The 18,955-nt window shown below is 50.0% G+C and overlaps 1 protein-coding gene across 6 annotated transcripts in view; it reads right to left on the bottom strand.

Moving 5' to 3' along the window:
- The window catches only part of SPTBN1 (spectrin beta, non-erythrocytic 1), a 111,601-nt gene that overhangs the window by 17,913 nt on the left and 74,733 nt on the right, over positions 1-18,955 (bottom strand). For all 6 annotated transcript variants that reach the window (XM_050316968.1, XM_050316969.1, XM_050316971.1 and 3 more), the window contains 13 exons: positions 18,052-18,210; positions 17,171-17,473; positions 16,244-16,397; positions 14,726-15,596; positions 14,467-14,601; positions 13,091-13,847; positions 12,633-12,835; positions 7,963-8,053; positions 4,387-4,533; positions 2,679-2,942; positions 1,882-2,106; positions 1,595-1,684; positions 1,084-1,362 (listed from right to left, as the gene is read on the bottom strand). In XM_050316968.1, coding sequence (XP_050172925.1) covers positions 1,084-1,362; positions 1,595-1,684; positions 1,882-2,106; positions 2,679-2,942; positions 4,387-4,533; positions 7,963-8,053; positions 12,633-12,835; positions 13,091-13,847; positions 14,467-14,601; positions 14,726-15,596; positions 16,244-16,397; positions 17,171-17,473; positions 18,052-18,210 — 3,678 coding nt within the window. The remainder of the gene's footprint in view (positions 1-1,083; positions 1,363-1,594; positions 1,685-1,881; positions 2,107-2,678; positions 2,943-4,386; positions 4,534-7,962; positions 8,054-12,632; positions 12,836-13,090; positions 13,848-14,466; positions 14,602-14,725; positions 15,597-16,243; positions 16,398-17,170; positions 17,474-18,051; positions 18,211-18,955) is intronic.

Genomic DNA, 18,955 nt, shown 5'->3' with positions numbered 1-18,955 from the left:
ACAGCAGGTTCAGCTGGGGGTGGGAGCAAACAGTGATGGCCAGGGAGAAACTATAAGGACCTGCTCCCAAGTACAGCCTGAAGACAAGTACGTAACAGTTGTCACAGCAAATGGTACCCACAGACAGCAAAATAACAGTGAAAGAGAGAATGCAGCAGCCCCTAACCCTAGGATGCAGAACAAAATGACATCAGCTGTGCACTGAGAACGTGGAGTTTCCTCTGGTCTGAAGCTCTTTGTGTGTTTTCACAACACTGGTGACTGTGCAGGGCTCAGAATCATGGAATAGTTTCAGGCACATCACTTGCAGGTTTCCCAGGTAAAGAAAAGAAATCCTGTGGAGCCCATGCCAATGGATTCTCCACCAAAGTGCCTGGAGAAGTTCCAACCAAAACCAACCGTAACTTCTCTGTTATGACTAAGAAAAACAACCTCCAGCTCTCAGTGTTAACTGGTATTGTCAATAAGTCTTTTCATTAAAATATTTTGCATAATGAACTATTTGCATTAATATTCCTTATTTGCATTGCTTAGATGGAGAAAAGAAAACAAGCCCTTTTTAACTGGAGACTGAACACCCACAGAATGTGTTACACTGACACACAGCCGAGCTGTATTTTATCAGGGCAGTGAACAGAGTGCATTTATGTCAACACAAATAAGCTCCAGCACTAACACCTCCTTGGAAAGCAGGAGTTGGGTACGGTGTGATGCTGTGCTGGTCTCCTGTCGCTGGCAGTCAAAGCTGGTGACAGTGGAACCAGGCCCTGTTTCACAGCCAGGTGCCTGCAGAACCAACACTGAACTGGACCTGGCTGGGCCACCCTGGTACCTCCCACCTTACACCAAGGCAGGCAGAGTGGCCATGCAGAGTGTGAGGATGCCTCTCTGGCTCTGTACAGCCAGGCCTCCCCTCCACACTGCCAGATGTGTAACAGATAGAAGCGACAATCACTCGAGGTTTCACCAGGAATCAATATGTTTCTGTTGCCATTACATCACCAGTGCCATGTTAAATGATGCCACCTTCCTGCCTCTACAAAGCAATTGAACCCAGACTGGTGTTGCTGTGGGGCTGCTCACCTTGGCCTTCTCTTCTGACATCATGTAGAGCTCCTGCTCACTCATCCAGGCCTCAGCCTCGGCCGCATCGAAGTAGTACTGCTGAGCCCTGTGAGACTCCTCCAGGCGCTTGTGGCGCTTCTCCGTCTCCTCGATGAGGAGGTTCCACAGCTGCTTCAGGTCTGCCAGTCTCTGCTGGATCACTTCAGCATTGGGGCTGCTCTCTGTGATGATGTTCTGACTCCTCTCAAAAATGTCATCGATCCGAGGCTGGTGGCCCTGGATCTCTTTCTGAAGGGTCTACAAGGGAAAGAAGTTCACTGATGAGACAATGCACCAACAGAAAGGAAACGCAAGTCAGGGGTCTTAACTCCACAGGGGCAGCAAAACACACACCATCAGCCCACGTGGGGCTGTGCCACCACCCGTGGGTACTCCACAGCACCCACTGCTTTACTCCAACCCTTCCTTCCCAAAGTAGCCAGCACTAAGGAGAAGCAGCAGGTGTGGAGCTGTAACAGCACCGACTTACCTGGTTCTTCTTTATTAGCAGCTGCACAGTCTGGAGGTTGTGTCCATGATCCGTAGATGTAGCTATGGGCATCCTCTCTCCGACCCACAGCTGCAAGGGAGAGAAGAGCAGCACATGTGACTTCAAACCAGCCCAGGGACAGGGAGGGCAGCAGAGGGAGGCTGCAGAAAGCAGCAGCACTCTAACATGCTATGGAGAGACACAGCCAAGAGGCTTCCTCCTGGCATAGCTCTGCAATAGGTGTGACATGTTCCTACTGGCTGGGGAACAGGATCCTCCATACTCACAATCTCATCTTCCACGTCCCTGTTGAACTGGTGGATCTCTTTGGAGGCCAGCAGGTTTGCTTTTCTCTCATTCAGAGGCTCCAGCAGCTCCAAGAATTTCTTTTCTACAATAAGGCGTTTGCCATCGACTTCATCTGTGCTCTTGCCCTCCTGGCTCAAAGCCCTGGCCTGGCTCTGCAGCTCCTCGATCTCCTTCTTACGGACATCCATTTGATTCTCCAGCATCTGAACACAAACACGGCAAAAACCTCCTGAAAACCAGGCTAAAAGCAGTTGGTACAATTAGGGCCCATCAACAGCTTCCTCAGAAGGAAGAACAGATGCTGGCCAGTGAGGATTCACCACGTTAGCAATTACTGCAGCACTCACACTGCAAGGAATGAGGCTTAAACAGAGATCCACAACTGGGAGCACTCACTGATCCCCTCAGCTCTGCATGCTGGGTAAATGCTCAATTTGGCAATGACACAGATCTTCTGTGGGTCAGGGTACCCTGAAACACTGGGGAGCACACTCAGCTAACTGCTCCCCGCTGGTCCTGCTACTCCTGGCTGCCTTTACAGCAGGGAGCCACGGACAAGTCTGAATCACAGCAGGCAGCCATGTGCAGAGAGGGCATCAAGAAATTTGCATCTGATTTGTTTCTGTGTTTATTTCTGGTTCTTCTGAAAGACAGGTGAAACAACAGGAAGAAAGACAAGCCAATAAATTCTGTTCTAAACTGAAAGGCTCCCCCTCCCGTTCCTTCGACTGCAGCATCTGCTGTCTGCCCTCCCTGCCCCCTGTGCTCTGTTTACCTGCTGCTTCTTCAGCAGGATGTTGACGCTGGTGAGATCTTTCCCGTAGTCGTCGGACTGAATTTGGCTCTCCAGGCCATTGAGCCACTTGTCCAGGTCAGCACAGCTCTGGGTGAAGAGCTCGGCCTTGTTTGCGTCGAACAGACGCTGCGCCTTGGTCTGGGTCGTGGATTCCAGCTCGTCCCACATCTGATGGAGACCCGTCAGCTTCTCCTTCACCACGGCCTCGGTCTCTGGTTTCTCTGCAATGAGCTGCATTCCCTCCTGTGAAGCAAAGAGCACCAAATGGTACCTCCTCAGAGCACTCACAGCCCGTCAGGACAATTATCCTGATTAGGGAGCACTCCGGATCCCTCATCTGCTGGCAGCGTCAGCCGCTCATTTCCTATCTCCAATTATCCAGTGACTCCTTCCAGAGCATCAGCCCCCGGGCCCCTGTTGCCTGGCAGAGGTTTCTGGGCGCTGGGAAGGTCAGGCAATGCCTCCTTTCTCTTCCCTGCTGCACGTGATCCCTGGTGGGAGCTCCTGGGGACACGGCTCGGGGGGAATGGAGCAGGAGCTGCACACACTGCGTGTCCAGCTTTTGGGGAGAGCCACGGGGACCCAGGGTAACACTGGGACAGGGGGCTGATGGCCCCAAAACTGAGCTGTGCCACCGAGGAGGGCTGTGCCAGCGGGTTACAGCAACCACCAGGGGGCTAAGCCAGAGAGGAACAAGATTCCTCGGGAAGCTGCAGCCCTGTGCCCAGCACCAGCAGGGCACTTGGACCCCTTTTGGCCTTTGCAAAATTGCACTGGTTTTGGAAGTATTTTCTTTACTCTAACTCTCCCTCTATCTCTGCGCCTGGAACGCTGCTCCCAACCCAGCAGTGTGAATGTTAATCCAGGGATTGTCACAACTCTGGTCCTTTGCTGCAATCTGATTTTTCAGAGGCAAAGGGGGAGGATGTATTAGCATCACTAAAAAAGAACTTTCAGTACTAAGAGCAGCCTCCTAATTACACCATTAAAGGGTATTGCCATTTGTAGATCACAGAAAAGCCTCTAATGGGATATGGAGTGCCAAAGTGGGAGAGGAAATGAGCAATTAAGCTAACTTACACTGAACAGAAACCCACTGTCAGAGCAAAGAGGAGACCTCCTCAGTGTTCCAGAGCTGTGCAGGAGAAACAGGGGGAAGTACAGCTCATCACAGCCTATTAAAGCTTCAAAGTAACTTGATACAGAGCTGTGAATCTTAATTAATCACAAAACTGGCTGTACTTTACCTCATGCACTAATTTTGCAAGGGGAAAGAAGCCTGGTTTAGTCCTGAATGAAGGAGAACGGGAGACCAAACTCAGCTTCCCCTGCATTCCATTATTTCCCGGGAAGCGCTTCTACTCTGCTAGCTCAGATCCCCACATGTGCCCTGTTTACCCTTGGGGTACGAAAACCAGGCTGTGCCTCCTCCTGGCAGATGGGAAAGACCAGAGAAATTAAACTGGCACCTTGTCCAGTGTGAGCCTGTGAGGATGGCGTGGATGGGAACCGTTTAACATCAGAGAGGAATAAAGTGGGTCAGCTGGAGACACAGTGCAGCAGGAATCTCCTTCAGCCCTCCCTGGGGGACGACTCAAGAGCCAATGCTGCAGAGGAGCAGCTCCCATCTCTGTGCACAACCATCCTGGACAAAGATGAGGGCATTTTCCAGCTGTTCTTTACTTACCTTTTCAATCTTCTCCAGCCACTCTTTGTTGGATGCGAGCTCTGCCATAAATGCCTGGTGCTTCAGCCATTTGCTGTGCAGGTTCCTTGCCTCATCATAGGACATGTCCTGGGCTGTAAGCATCTTTTCATTGATCCAGAGGGAGAGCTGGAAAGGAAAATACATGGGGGTTTGTGGACACTCCGAATGAGAAATCCCTGTTTCTACTGATATCAAAAGTAGAGCTGGTTTTGTACCATTAATTCACACCACGCGTGTACCTTTTCCCCACAGTCCTTCCTCTATTTATGTTTATACACATAATCTGTTCATTTGTCCAATCTCCAGAAGAGTTTTGGTATTGGAGACTTTCCTTTCCCCATTATATAAATGCAAGATGGGTTTTCTTTCTGGAAATACAAAGGCACTGGGAACAATTTCCATATCACCCCTAGAGAAAACCAATACTTTCAGAGTCAGCTGATGTGCCAAGGGCAAATGGAATGTGGAAATGATCCTAGCAGCCAACATCACATTTCCTCCCAGGGCGACTCTGACTGCTTCATCTGCCCCTTAGGTGTGGACAAAAACCACATTCACAGGAATGTTCAAAGAATCTGAAAAGGTTCATTTTCTGCATATTTAGAGCGACCCACCCAAGTGGAAAATGTCAAAACAAATCTCAGCTTGGTTTCTAGAACACCACTTGGGAGAGCAAGCAGCCCAAAAACAGAGCCCTGGTCTCCACTGTGTGCTCAGGACAGGGGGCACCAAATTCCACTGAGCACTCACAACCTTGTTTCCAATTGTCCCTTAAAAGCACATTAAGTTCCACAAAAAGGAAAACTTATCAGAGAAAACAGAGAAACTCCTCACTAGGCCTTCCCATCCCGTCTCAATAGAAAAGTGCTCATGTTAATGAAGACCTCTGTAGGCAGGGGTTGGTGTTAGAACAGGCCACGGACCAGTGCAAGGCCATGTGGAGATCAGGAGATAACCCAGAATTAGTGGTTTTGCTCCTGCCCTTCTGGGGAGCAGACAGCTGCTCTGCCCTGCAAATTGCACTGCTTGGCTTTCACTGTTTGCTTTTACTCAGCCACAGCTTTAGGGCTCCTGGGGATTTCAAAGTGCTTCCCAAGGAGAGGCAGCATTGTTCTGTGACCAGCTGGGGGGGGGATAAACCCCTCCTCTCTGCCTCTCTCAGTGTTATTCTGCTCCTTCCGAGGGCACAGAAATGCAGAGACGGTACTTAAAGGCTCACAATTAAAATCTGGATTTTGCAATCACTGTAGGCACAGCAAGTCAGTACCTCCCATCCAAGGCAGATTTTTAGAAAGTAATACAATTCCCTGGATTATCTGAGATTGACCTTGGAGCCTTTATTTCTCCAGAACCCTCTAAGTGAGCTGTTAGGGCCAGCAGAGCACGAGGCTTCCCGCCATCCTGTGCAGCTGTCCCACAGCCCTGTTCCTGCTCCAGCTCCCCAGACTGTGACAGCCTGCAGTGCCAGTCAGGCCTGCAGACAAACCCCTCCTGAACCTAGCAGAGCAGCAAGGGCAGGGGAAAGGGCCCCGAGTGCTGCTGCCCTTCCCAGCCCCTGCCCAGAGCCAGGCTGACACAGCCCATCCTGCTGGGAGCGGCTCCCGTGGCCAAAGCTGGCAGCACGCTCCGGGAAAAGCCCTCGGAGCACAGAGCCTCGCCAGGCCCTTCACTGGGGTCCCCAGGGAAAGGAGCCCACCCAGCACTGGGACTCCTCAGCACTCCCAGGGAAGGGCAGCTGGAAACTCTTCCAAGGTGAGCTGAGAAAGAGCAGGAAGGCAAAGCAAGCTAAATGGCAACATCTGTCAGGCCTCCTCCTCTCAGGATTTCCTGCTGCCACTCTTCCACTCACTCACAAACTTCTTTTCTTTAACTCATTCATACTGACTCTGCAATGTGTGGCCAGAGAAGCGGCGCCCCAGGATTAACCTGTGACGGGGAATGTGACTCCTAACAACACAGTCTGCTGCTTCCCCTGCCTGTGACCCCACAGGGAAGGTTTATCACTGCTGAGCTGCTGGCAGGAGCATTATCCTGCCACTGCTGAGCCCCACTGACCCTGCTCAGGGCCTGGCCCAGAGCAGCAGCAGGAAGGACGAGGGGCAGGAGGCCACTCTTCCAACAACACCCAGCACGGGGAGGAAAGTGGCTGCCCTGGGAAGGAACACTCTGCAGAGAACACTCTTCCTCTCCTCGGGTTACAGACGGATGGACACTGTCCCTGAGGGCAGGAAGGCCAGAGGATCACTGCCAGGTCACACAGGGACTGGCTCAGAGCTGTTCCCTGGCAGTTCTCAGCCCCTCAGGCAGGGCTGACCAAGAAGCCCAGGGCAGGTGTTCCCATGGCTCCCTTCCAGCCCCCAGGACAGTGCTGCTCCATCACGCCCAGGGAGGCGTCAGCAGCACTTGGTAACCACGCTGCTGTAAATCCTGAGTGTCACCAGGCTCAGTCTCCTCAGGAAACAGCCCTTCCATCACGGCCAGCACCAATGCCCTCTCCAAGAGGAGTGGAGACACCAGTGACATTTGGGGAATGGCGAGTTTGCCTGTGAACTGTGCAGTCCAGACAGCCATGCTGGAGTGGCTGGAGAGGAAAGGCATTCAGGCAGCCAGCACTGCAGCTTTCACCTTTTCCTTTCAGTGACAGAGGGGCAAACCCAGCTCCTGGGGAGCACATCCACACGGACTGGGAGTTCCAGGAGAGCTCCAGGAGCCAGGGGGATCTTTGTGCCAGAGATGGCACACAGGAAGGAAGAAGCTGCTGCTAATAACAGCAGCATTTTTGCTAATCTGTCATGTTTTTACTACCAAGGAAGGAGCTGAGGGCAAGCCCACAGCTGGCTTACGCAATGCAGGGACACAGACTGCACCCAGGCAACCACCCACAACACCCCTCCCCAGGGCAGGAGCAAAACCTCCCAGGAGAGGCTCTTCAACATCTGCCAGCACTGCAGGAGATAACCTGAACATTACTTGATTCATTCCTCGTGCTAGGACAAGGGCATTCTGAACCTTAAAATTTTGTCTTTTCTGGTGTAAAGAGTCCATACAAATCATGGATACGGTTTCTTTTTCCAAATGTTATAATATACCTGACCGTTTTAAACACATGAAAACTAGCAGGTAAATCACACATTATAAACGACCCAGCTTAATCCTGCTCCCCTCTTACTCCTAACCTCCCATTCTTCTGACTAATGTTTGGGAGACATCACTTGGAACCTCCTTCACCAGGCCACATACAGCTGCAGACAAAATTCTTATTAACTGCAGTGCTAATCCCACCACATCCCACTGATTGTAATTTATACCACAGCAGAAAATCTTCATTGCTTTTGGCAGTTTTCTATGCCTTTAGGTCTCATGACAAAAGAAATGCAGCTCATAAGAGGAACCAGGCACTTATTTTTGCAGGGTTTTTTGTGTTTACTCCACACTAAATACTACTGGATGACTTGACTGCAAAATGCTGAGCCTTCCAGTCCTCATAAAACATGGAGTGAATGCCCTTCTGCGGGATGCAGCTTCGAGCAATAAAAGTGAAAGGACATGACTTACCTCTTGACAATCCTGAAGAAACTTCTGGAGGTCCCTGTTATCCTTCAGTCTCATCAGAAGTTCACTGGCTGCTTCACGGTTCTTCCTATGTCTGGTCACACAAAAAACAGCAGAGAGAAGAGCTTGAAACAGGCATTTCATGGAGCACTGCTGGATTCTGGAGCCTCTTTGGGAGCCAGGTGCTGGGGAATTTTTGTGTCCTTTGCTGCCTTTCAAAGCAGGGCATTTTGGAGGCTCAGGTCTGTGTGTTATTTAATGGGCTTAAGGAAGTTCAGCATCTATTTGTTTTTGTCACCAGTTAAATACACAGAGAAGGTTTTGAAGTCAGCAGGGTCTCACAAGTTGTTACGGACAGAATTGGGCCAGATCATTGCAGCCCATGGGAAAGTTCAGCCTGTTTGCCAAAACCCATAAAAGAAAACTGTTTGCAAATTACAACAATAAGATCAGGTTGTGTGGCCACTGCAGAGGAGGGACCTGCTGGAATGCCCTTCAGAAACACCTCCTTGTCCTGCACAAGGCTGGGGGGCTGCAGAGCCTTCCCAACGCTGTGTCTGACCACCAGCACGGGCAGCACCCCTGGGGCTTTCTGCAAACAGCAGCTCTGTGACCCTTGGGACACAGTGTCTGAGAGCACACAGAGTAAAACAGAAGGTTAGTCCTACGAGCCCTGGTTTTCATGCATCACTCAAAGGATGAGTCACGCTGATAATCCCAAAGGTCTTGGTGGGTTCTTCAAATGGAATGGGGCCTGAAGAGCTGATCCCGAGGTACCTCTGGGCATGGTTTTGAAAAACTGCTTAATCTGGAGTAGTTATCCTTGTCCTTTCATTATTTATGAGGTGATTTACATGGAAGAGACAGAGTAAAGGAGATAATTTCTATTTGTTCCTACTGCGCTGTGCAGGGGTTTCAGGTGAAATATTGCTGCCATTTGTAATAAGATAAATAGGTAGCAAGAGCTGGAAATTATTTTAGAGGGTGGCAATTTATAAGATGAGCTCAGCACATGCTGGCAAGAGCTAAATAAATCCCTGTTAGTGGAGATCTCCAGAGACTCCTGATGTTCCAGAGGACTATAAATTACGCGGTGATGACAACAACTGGATTACGATAGCACTTTCCCTGATCCACAGTGAGGCACCAGAGCCAGCTCTGTGGCACGGACTGAGTGACTTCAGAAACACAAGGAACACTTAGGGATACACTTGCTATAAAAGCCAAAGGTCTGCAGGCAGAGCAAAAGGAGAAGATGCTTTGCAGGATTACAGTCTGCTTCTCTTTGGTCTCAAGAGCTGCCTGTGAACAACCAGGAGAGCAGGTCTCTGTAGCTGTAGGTCAGGAAAAGGGACTTACAGCTTGGATGGCAGGGAAGACACAAGTAACCATCAAAGCAAGAGCCTGCAGTCCAAGCCCAGGGGAGCCTGAAGTTTTGACAGAGCACAAAGGAAAAGACAGGTAAACTGTGCCTAGGGAGAAACCTCTCCAAGGCAGCAAACAACCCCGGGGTCCATCCCACCCCTTCCTGGCTGCCTTTTCCACGCCTGGGCAAACCCAGTGCATTAGTCAGGTGGCTAAAATGAAGCAAAGAACTGTTGGGGTGATTTTATCATGATGATTTCATAGATCTAAGGCTAGATTACATTACAGACTCTTGCACTCTGGAGAGGACACAAGAGATGAAGTTAGAAGGAGAACTTTCATGACACTCATTTGAATTAAGACTAAGTAGAGAGGTTGTTATGTTGAGAAACCTTGAGTTTAAAAAACTAATAAAATTATCTCCCACAGAGTGTTGGAAATACTAATTCCAAGGACTTTGAAGGAAACCATGCAGGGATCTCAAACAGAGGATGACATACCACAGCAAATATGAACTGTGGTGCTTAGAGTGATTTTACTGTAAATGGTTGTTTTGCTGCCCAAGATGACCTGGAGTGACACTGGACAAGGAGAGTTCTCTGAAGAACAGAGCTGAACTGTAACAAGGGAGAAGCATCTTGAGAATGGACACTGCTGGAACATATGGGAATTCCTGAGTTTTCATCATTGACAATTTTATGTTCTCCTGTTCCAGACTGCCTACATTAACTGCCTGATTAACTGCTTGCCAAATATCCCCAAATTCTTAAAAAGAATTCACACTTAAAGTTGTCACTGATTGCTTCTCACTAATTTGTCACAATAGTCTGTGGAAGAAGATCCCACACTTGCAGAGAAGTTTGCTCTTCAGGCTCCCAATTATTTAGAATGACTTGGAATTCCCCTGCCTGTATCACACACATGACTTACACCCTCAGTGTAAGATCTGACACAAATTATTCCAAGAGCAGAGCACCACAATTTGTCCCAGTGTCCCCACGCTGACTCCCAGAGGCCCCTGAGAATGCTGACGGTGCTGAGAACTGACAAACCCACTTGTGGTTTAACTGCAAAAGCTTTGTGGGTTTCAAAGCCTGTGCAGAACTAATAAATCTTCCACGTGGTGTGGATGTGAATGCAGCTGCCTGCTCGGAACACTGAGATATATGCAAGGCAGTTTCAGCTCCCCTGGTTGTCCCAGCGAACAAGGGGCCCTCTCCCTTCTCAGTGGGCAAGAACAAAAATTACTTCTGTTCTCCCTCGAGCAGAAAGCTGCACAAATACAAAAGTTGATGTCAGACAGGCCCAGATCACAACTCGTGCCAGATCTGCTGCTGTCTTTAAGCTAACCCTCCCTAGCAGAGTGAGAGAGGCCATGCACAGGCACATGGATGGGGCAGTTCCCCAGCACTCCTGCAAGAGGGAATGGAGGAGAAAATGCTCCAGAGCAGCAGAAGTGCCCAGAGCAGGCCCAGCTGCAGCAGGGAGACCAGCTTCTTTCCCAGCTGGAAAAGCTAGCAGAGAGCTTGATTCAAACCCATCTGCTCCTTCCCACACCCTTTCTCCACATCCTTATTCCCATTTATTCTTCCCTGTGAGCTGCACTGAAGCTGAAATGTTTCCCTGCTGTTGCACTCTCCTCTCCCTGGTACCGTCCCTATTTCCATGGGAACCATTCCAGGGCAGGGTCTCTGTGCTGCACCAAGGGACAGTGGGGTCTCCTCGGGTACAGCTCAAAAGCCCGACTGTAAAATCCACTGAACAATACCGGAAAGTACAAAGGGCTCCGTGTGGGAAGTGTGGAGCCACTGCACATACTTGGACGTGTTTGTTTTGGTCCTTTGTTACACATCCAGGAGGAGCTGGGTCGGGAGAGCCACTTTTTGTAAAAGCAAAGAGGCTTCCTTTGCCACCACTCCCACTGCACCCAGCCCCAAGGCTTTGTTCTCCAGGCTTATCAGCCTGACAGACTCGGGAGCAATCCCACGGATTTCCTGAAGAGCAGCCACCGGATGGTTTTTGCAGTGCTCGGCATAAACAGCCTTGGGATTGAGGAAACGCTTTGGGAAAAAGGGGGCTCAAAGGAATACAGGCTCCAGGACTTGCTGGGCCATTCCAAGGAGGAACTCCAGTCCATCCCACAGGGCTGCCTCAGGACAATGGGGACACAGGGGAGCACTGCACTGGAGGGACAGTCACAGGGGCAGGAACCTCCCTGCAGAGGCCTGTGTGCCACCCCAGCCACCCCAGCCAGGGCTGCAAGAAGCAGCTGATCTTTTAATATTCCAAAAGCCGCAGGAAGAAGACACCTGATCAGAAGGCTGGGATCAAGCTCTCCTGGTTTCACAGGTGGATGGGAAAACTTAGAACAGAGGACATTGAAAGTTAGAGAGGGTAAATAAGGATAATTGCTGTCCTAGCTGTCCCCTTGACTGCTTTCATATAATCTCCTCTTGCTGGCCTCTGCAGATGCTCTGTGGGGTCTGGAGTCAAGCTGGTTGGAGAATGGGAATGTGGGGTATCCTTGGGGTTGGGCTGTCAGAGGGCTCAAAGGAAGGGTCATCACTAACACTGGACAGTTTCACTGCTGTGTTCTGACACTCACAACTGAGAAGTGCCTTGAAAGACTGCACTTTTATCCAGCCCAAAAGCAGAAAGAACATGAATCACAGCCATGGAAACTGAGCATTTGGGTTTCAAAGACAAAAGAACTCTTAATGTTCTATAGCACCCGTGCCACAGCCAGAGAGAGAAGGCAAAGGACTCGTTCCAGGATGAAAGGCACATTTGTACCAGCGCTGCCTCATCTGATTGCAGAGGGGCCAGACAAGCTGGAAGAGGCGATCAAAGCTGAGGGTGGGGTGGATGCAGTGCCAATTCCACTCCTGAAGAGCCACATTCCTCCTTCAGAGGAAGGACAGGAACACGTTATTACAGTGAAACCCGCTGGGAGGGAGCAGAGGAAACCAAGGCTTGTGGAACCAGACACAGTTACAGCTGCAGCTCCCACCACAGCTCCAATCTGCTCTAACTCCAGAATTACACAGCACCCCTCAAACAGCCAAATCCTGGGCAGGAGCTCATTACCCAGCAAGCCTCTAGGAAGTGGGAGAGGTGTTATTTAATTAAGATGAGCTGGCACATTTTTGAAACACGGTAGTTCCTATTTTTGCACAGGACAAAGGAAATAGTCTGCAACAGGCATTTTCTGAGCTGTGCCTTTGCCTTTGGATCCTGGTAACAGAGCATCTCCCAGAGAACAGAATTCAGTTACCAACAGCTACACTGTGCCATGGTTCTGACCTTACCTGTCATCAATGGAGTCCACTTTCTCCTGGATTTTATCAGAGTTAATGTTCCCATCGCTAACGAGCCTCCTGCCGGTCTCCACAACTGCATTGATCTTCTCCTCATTGGCATCCATCGTGGTCATGAAATCCTCCTGCTTTTTAATGGCAGCCTCTGCTCCTTCCAAGGTGGTGGGCATCTCTGTGTGTGCCAGAACGTACTCCTGGGATTGCAGCAGAGATCACAGAGGGAAAAGGGTTACACCCAGGCTATGCTGCTGTTCCAACAACACACTCACCACTCATCTCCCAACAAACATCTCCCAAGAACCGGTCCAAGTAAAATGCAGTTAGAAAAAGGCAATTTATCTATTTGTGGCTCTCCTGCCAAATGATTTTGTCTGCTAATTGCTTACAGTATATAGTGCAATTTTACAAAATCTTACAGAAATTAAGACAGGTATATCTTGACCACTTGCCTGGTTATTAAGAAAGGCTTCTGCTTGCTTGGTGTCTCTGAGAAACAGCTGGTAGGCATGAGACTGGGAAAGGAGATTCTGCCTGTTCTCCCACATCTTGTGGAGCTCGTTCCATCCGGTGTCCAAGGCTTGCAGGCGCTGGCGTAGGAACATGTACTGAGCATCCGTTTGCCCCTGTGTCACCATCTCCCCCATGTCCCTCATCTTCTGATAATCTTCCTCGTAGTTGTTGATCTCATTCTTAATGTTCTCGTGCTGGGTGAGCAGCTTCTCGGCCTCTGTCAGGGTGTTGGGCATGTCTTCGGACGCGATGGCGGTCTGCGTCCTGGAGAGCCACGACTGGAAGTCATCCAGGTCCCTCAGGAACTGCTGCAGCTTGCTCGCCTCTCCCAGGGACTCCTCCCGGTTCTTCAGGGTGGTCTTCATCTCCTCCCACACGTCGTTGATTTCTGCCAGCCGCGAGAGGATGGCCTGTGCCTGGTCAGGGTGCTCCGACTCCAGCTTCTCCGCCTCCTTCTGCAGGTCACTGAGCTTGGCCTCGATGGCCACCAGGTCCCGCTCCATGCCCGTCAGCTTCCTCTGCAGCGCCATCACTCCCGCCAGGTCGTTACCCAGGTCTTGGGTGGACTCGATCACTTTGGTCTTTTCCCTGATCCAGGATTTGGTTTCATTACATTCAAGGTGGTAGTTCTGGATGCTCAGAGCGGAGAGCAGAGCATCCTTCTTCCTATCCACCAGCTCTCTGAACTGGCTCCACCTGAAACATGTGAGGAGAGGAGAGCAGAGAAACTGAGACCTGTGTGGAAAGGCTGTGGCAGCATTGTTGAGCGAGCAGTTGCTCCCCTCAGCTTGGTAAGCTATGGAGTAACCCAGCTGCTCCTGGTTTTCCCAGTCCTTCCCACACCATCAGTATTTTTAGCAAAGCAACCATTAACCAAGCTGTAGTGAATATTAGAATGTGACAAGTAGCAGCACACTGAGTATCATTTCTCCTCAAGTGAAAAATTGCCAGTTACATCCATTTTTCACACTAAATGTACTCCTTTGGTTTACTCTGAAGCGAAAAAATGAGCGAGTTTACACAGAACTATATTGGTTTCTTTTCTTTTCATAATAATCATTCCACTCAATTTCCAGCTCTCAAATCAAGGCACTGACACACTCAGGGCCTGATTAAGTCAAGAGCAAAACCCCATCTGTTAATCAAATGTCTGAAAGACACAGCTCTTTCCTTCTGAAGCATTAAAGGCCCACCTTGAAGACACTCCAGGTACCAGGATCAGAATATCTTAAAAAACACGTGTTAGAAACCCAAATGACGCCACCGTACTCGTTCCAGGCAGTGCCATGTCCCTGAGCACGAGGCCTTGGCTCACCTGGTGTTGAGTTTATCTTGCTGTGCTTTGATCTTCTCGCTGGGGTGGCCGCTGTGCATCAGCTGCCTGGCGATCTGGTTCACGACGGCCACACGGGACGCCTGGTTGTTCATCTCCGGTTCCAAGCTCTCAAACCTGGAGTCGGGGAAAACAAACAAACAAAACATCCCACAGCCATTAGGGAACTGAGCCACAGGCGAGCTGCTGGAAAAAAACTTCCACCCATATTTCCCTAACTTCTTGGTGAAGGCACTCTCACCTGTGCTGGATCACTTCCAGGTCCTCCAGCTTCTCTGGAATCTGCATGTTATTCAGCCACTTCTCCTTCTCGTCAATCCAAAGCTCACAAGCATCTGCCTCGCTGAACATCTTATAAAGAGCCAGGGTGTCCTGCAGGGCCTGCTTGCGCAGCCGAGTGAGCTCAGCGACCTCTTTGTATCTCTCCTCGATCCCGGTCAGCCTTCCCTGCACATCCGGGGATCCGGCGTGCTCCTGCGGCAGGGCCTTGGCCTGCTCGTGCAGCGAGTCGATGGTGGGCCGGTAGCTGGCGATCTCCTCAGCCACATCCTTGTGCTTCTTGACCAAGGACTGAGTGGAGTACTCGTCGTGGCCGACGTCGTTGCTGGACACAATTTTGAGGATGTCCAACATCCACGCGTCGATATCGTCGGCGTCAGCCTGGAACTGGTGAAGCTGGGAGGCTTCCTCCAGGCGCTTCTTCCTAATGGCAGATAACTGCTCCAGGTTGGCCCACTGCTCCCGGATATCCTTAATTCTTTCTCTGATCTTCTCAGACCCAAAGTGCTCTTCCGCGATCATGTCTTCACCTTCTTTTATCGCCTGCTGGAAGTGGCCACTGCGGCCACTCATCTCGTCCTCAAACGCCTTATGTTTGCTCAGGAGCCGGACCACGCTGGTGAGATCCTTGCCGTAGTCATCGGACGACAGGATCTGCTCCTTCTCCCTGATCCAACCCTCCTCCTCCGCCATTTCCCAGAAGAACTTCCAGAGGCGCCGGGACTCCTCGAGGCGTGCCCGGCGCTCGGCCGCGAGCTGGCACAGCTCCTGGTAGCAGAACTCCATGTGGGCCACGCGGTCCCGGATCACCTGCGGGTCACACGGCTTGTACCCTGCTCGGACAGAGAGCACACGTTACAGCCCGGGCTCGCTCACCATCAAACCCATGGCTGGGGCACACGCCGAGGCCGCAATTCCTGCTTGTTCCAGCTACAGAGTTTAGGCCAAAGAATCCACAGGTAATCTCCTGAAAGGGAGTGTGAGCTGCTCAAGCTCCACCACATGACAGGACAGGTCAGAAAACACTATTCTTTGCCCAAAGACAAAAAACCCAAACCAAAATTGACCGAGTTCAGATTTATACCAGCTTCATACACAGCTGCACAAAATGGGCGTCATTTCCTCCAGTCAATGACAATTCCCAGGGAATTGCTTCCTTTTGGCATAAAGTGGGACACTATCAGGCTGTGCCCCACAACCTGTGTTGTTTGCATCAGGAACACAGAAGGGGAACTACAATGACCTCTGCAAAGCCAGGGCAGCTGCTGCTGAGGACAGTGGCATGCTGTGCAAAGCACCAGGCCTCACTCAGCTCCCGGGCCAATGAATCATTGACATAGTGAGTACAGAAGGAACTACTGAAGCTGAATTCTCTGATTCCGGTGGGGAATGTCACCTAACCTATCCTGCAGGACGAATGAGCCTTGCAGCTAATCTCACAGGTAATTAACACACAGAAGGGCGTGTGGGTGCTGGTTACCTTCTCCATCGGTGGCAAACTTCTGAGCAGAGGCATTGACCCCTCTCACTCTCTCAGCCTGGATGCCAATGTCAGCCTCCACCAGAGCATGTTTCTGCAGCAGGTCTTCAACTCCCAACAAATGTTTGCCATAGTCTTGGGACAGCAGAAGCACCTGATCAAAATGTAAAGGACAAGTGAAACGGGCTGAAGGTCTTAAGCTGTTTGTTTCTTCCTGACACCAGGTATGACACTGTTCTCTGTTGGCACATTAAAGACATCCATTCCAAATGTAGAGAGACAAGGCTGATATGAAATTGGGCCAATATTTTTAAAATCACTGGCAAGCATGAAGAACTTGCCTGCTCTTTAATGAGTTTTAAGTCTGGAATGATGAGAGGCTGAGTTAGCTCAGCAGGACCATGGAGCAACACTGGGGCCGGGTGCTGTGGGCTCCCAGTGAGCCACACAGCTTGCTTTCCTCCCACAGCTTCCAAGTTCTGCTGGCTGATGGACCAGCCACGGTCCTTTCCCTTCCCAGATCCCACGAGAACAAACAGGAAGAAATTCGTGCTTTTTAAAGCACAGAGGTGAAGAGGTGACTTGTTCCCCATGTACACTGTGATGAAAAGAGATGATTTAATTCCCTTGCACCAAACCTGTCCTCTTTACCTAGGCACTGTGACCAAAGCCTGGGGCCCTTATGAGACAGGTCTGAAGATGGAAAGTGGCTTTTTATAGAACTGAACCTTTTCCTTTTCCTTACTTGTTTTTAATCTTCATTTTTAACAAATCATCATAAGGAATTTGTTTCTTAGGAGGGAATGTGGATCTTCTGTGTTTGTCTATTAAACCAGAGGGGCAAAATGAATCTTAAAGCTTGACCAAACAGGACACATCCACCTGTGGACACTATTTGGTCTAAGTTCTCTGAGGGGTTCCACCCACCTTCATCTCGTCCATCCAGTCCATGATGTACAGCATCTCCTGGAAGATCTTCTGCAGGCCGAGGTTCATCTCGAGCCGCTGTCTCCGCGCGCGCAGCAGCTCCAGCAGGTACTCCCAGAGGCGGATGACGTTGTCCTTCCTGGCGGTGATGCGCTTGATGTCGTGGTAGTTCTCGGTCTCCAGCTCCTTGGCCACCGCCACCACGGCCTGGACGCGCTCCTCGTATGCCGCGATGTCCGTCTCGATGGCCTCGTGCTTCTTCGTGGCAGCCTCCACCGCCGGCAGGTCAAAGCCGAAGTTGTCCTGCAAAGACAGAGGCACCTCTTCAGGGATGGCTGCTGAGGACACAAGCCCCATTGCTCAACCTCTGACAGCAGTGCTGGCTGTGCACAATACACCTGTTAGCAAAGCTGGCGTCTCAAAATGGTCCAAAAAGTCTTCCTTAATAAAGTAAGAGGCACCTCTGATAACAGAACCACTGATAAAATCAGAGATATCAGTCACTGCCTTCAGAGGAAGAATCACGTGGCCACTGGGATTATGCTGGGGCTTTGGATATTAAAAAATTAAATTAATTCCTGGGCTAATTTCACTGAATTCACCAAAACATTCAGATAAAGAAAATCTTGACTGTGGGTAGTTATTATTTCCTCCTCAGATTTCCTGAGCCCAGGCTGATAGATCCAAGGAAGGGGTATCCCAAATGCATTGAAGACAGGACCTACAGTACACACCGATATGCCCTAACTAAACACAAGAACTAAACACACACATGTATGGATTCAGTCAAATACAGGGCACAGGGGAGAAGATGTTCTCTTTGCCAGAACTGTGCCCTCTAATTGCTGTAACTGGTGCCCCAGCACTCCTGAGAGCAGCACCTGGGACACGAGGCGCTGGTTCTCGCTCAGCCAGGTCTCCCTCATGGCCGCCTTGCGATCGAATCTCCGCGCGAGTTGTTCCAGTTTCTCTTGTCTGATGAGCTCATTTCGCAGTGCCAGTTCTCTTTCATGTTCAGCTTTTTCCAGTCTTTCCCAGGCCTGGGGACGTGGGGGAAAAAACACACGTCTTGTAAACACGCATTCTTACAAGCCATGATAAATGCCATCTCTTTTGCATGGAATCAGGACTGGAGTCACCACAGGCAACTTTCACCACACTGGCTCATTAAGTTATAAGCCAATAAATCCGGTTTGCTCTGGCTACAAAACACCTTGTTTGCTAGGATAAGCACATGACTTCAATCTGTTCCCAATTTAGTCAGTCATTTTCTGAGCAAGGGCTGTAAGAGTTGTTTATCTCAGATGCATTTTCTCTGGTTCTTTCTTTGCCTGAGCAAACCACTGGCTTGAATGCGTAAGAAAGTATTTGTTTAAAAAAATAAAATCTCCTGAGCACAACTGCCAAACAAGCAGATTCTACCTTCCTCCTTTAGGAAATGGGAATTAGAGATTTATGGCCTCTCACCTCTAAAATCAAGATACAATTGTTGTTTTTTATTACATCCACTTTGGGAAAAAAAACACCAGCTGCAGAATTCAGTTATTTTTGGTGCTTACAAGTCTTTTTTCCCCCAAAGCCAGATGTTATTCACATGCATGAGAGTGATATTACAGAAATCAGAAGTCTTAGAAGCATGTGGGAAGTCAGCTAATCACCTTTCAGATCTTCTTACAGAGACAACAAAAATACCCTCAATTAAACACAAACTAAATCTTCTAAATCCGAACAGATGTGTAACTGCCTGAAGCACAAGTATTTTGGGCATTCCTCCTGCAACCAGGA

The sequence above is a fragment of the Myiozetetes cayanensis genome, unplaced genomic scaffold (assembly GCF_022539395.1).
Source record: "Myiozetetes cayanensis isolate MyiCay16 unplaced genomic scaffold, myiCay2020 scf2-11, whole genome shotgun sequence".
In the NCBI taxonomy this organism is placed as follows: domain Eukaryota; kingdom Metazoa; phylum Chordata; class Aves; order Passeriformes; family Tyrannidae; genus Myiozetetes; species Myiozetetes cayanensis.
The sequence above is the reverse complement of the archived record's forward strand: the minus strand, read 5'-3'. Positions and strand labels throughout refer to the sequence as shown.